The sequence below is a fragment of the Cyprinodon variegatus genome, unplaced genomic scaffold (genome assembly GCF_000732505.1).
Source record: "Cyprinodon variegatus isolate N-32 unplaced genomic scaffold, C_variegatus-1.0 Scaffold665, whole genome shotgun sequence".
Taxonomy (NCBI): domain Eukaryota; kingdom Metazoa; phylum Chordata; class Actinopteri; order Cyprinodontiformes; family Cyprinodontidae; genus Cyprinodon; species Cyprinodon variegatus.
The window spans coordinates 383,143-384,058 of record NW_015151118.1 but is presented as its reverse complement, the minus strand read 5'-3'; the positions used below and the strand labels follow the sequence as shown (position 1 = coordinate 384,058).

At 46.6% G+C, this 916-nt stretch overlaps 1 protein-coding gene across 1 annotated transcript in view; it reads right to left on the bottom strand.

The window, feature by feature from the left end:
* LOC107097008 (suppressor of tumorigenicity 14 protein-like) overlaps positions 1 to 865 on the bottom strand; it is a 26,371-nt gene extending 25,506 nt beyond the window's left edge. The window contains exons 1-2 of the mRNA XM_015393961.1: positions 706 to 865; positions 366 to 594 (exon numbers count right to left, since the gene is read on the bottom strand). Coding sequence (XP_015249447.1) covers positions 366 to 594; positions 706 to 865 — 389 coding nt within the window. The remainder of the gene's footprint in view (positions 1 to 365; positions 595 to 705) is intronic.
* Between the last annotated feature and the right edge of the window lie 51 nt (positions 866 to 916).

The following is a 916-nucleotide window of genomic DNA, read 5'->3' as shown; positions in this document are numbered from 1 at the left end:
AGATCAGATCCAGGACGCATATGGGCAAAAAAATTGGATTTGGGTCACTTCAGGCTGCGGTGCGAACGTAGCCTAATTGTTGGTGAAAAGCTAACTGTATTTTGCTGAAACTGTTACTGCTGTACTCTGGCGTCTGCAGTCTGTGTTTAACACAGTTCTGCTTCGTCTGAGATGCGTCCTAAAGGCTGATAAGGTTCCTCAGACTCGTCCTTCCATAAAACAACAACTAGAGTCTCTCAGCCTCAATCAAGAGATGCTACGAGGACATCAGGACCAAACTGGGAACCAACACAATCATCTTTAACCCCACCCACTTGTGATGTCATACACCTGCTGCCCCCCCAAAAACCAAATGAGGAACTGACTCTGTGAGGAGTTGGGACTCGATGGGAAGCAGCGAGTCGTAGATCTGGATGAAGTCCTTCTCACAGTCATCCTCCAGGATCAAGGTGTGGAAATCCAGACGGACTCTGTGTCCCTGTTCGGCCCGAAGGCTCCACTTCTGGGACGTGTTGGGAGGATAAAAAGAGTCTGGGAACCCGGGAGAATCGATTTTATTCTTGTTCTTGACGCGCAGGTTGATCGGCACTTTCTCTAAAAAAAACAGATCATGTTTGGGTTAAAGGTTCAACTCCAAATCCACTGCATTTCCTACTTCATAAGAACCAGAACCAATGTTCTGTTCCGGTATGGAGAGGTTCTCACCGGTTATGTTGGTCCTGCTTAGCCGCGGATCCAGAGCTGCCAACAAAAGCAGAAAAGATGTCAAACAGGAGCCAAACGGGCCGATCAGAACCAACACAATGCAGGTGAGGAACTGCTGGAGGTGTAGAACATGGTTAGCATGAAAAACACCAGACTTCATTCAGATGTTGGTTTTTAGGCTAAATATTTCCAGTATTTTATTTCTATTGTC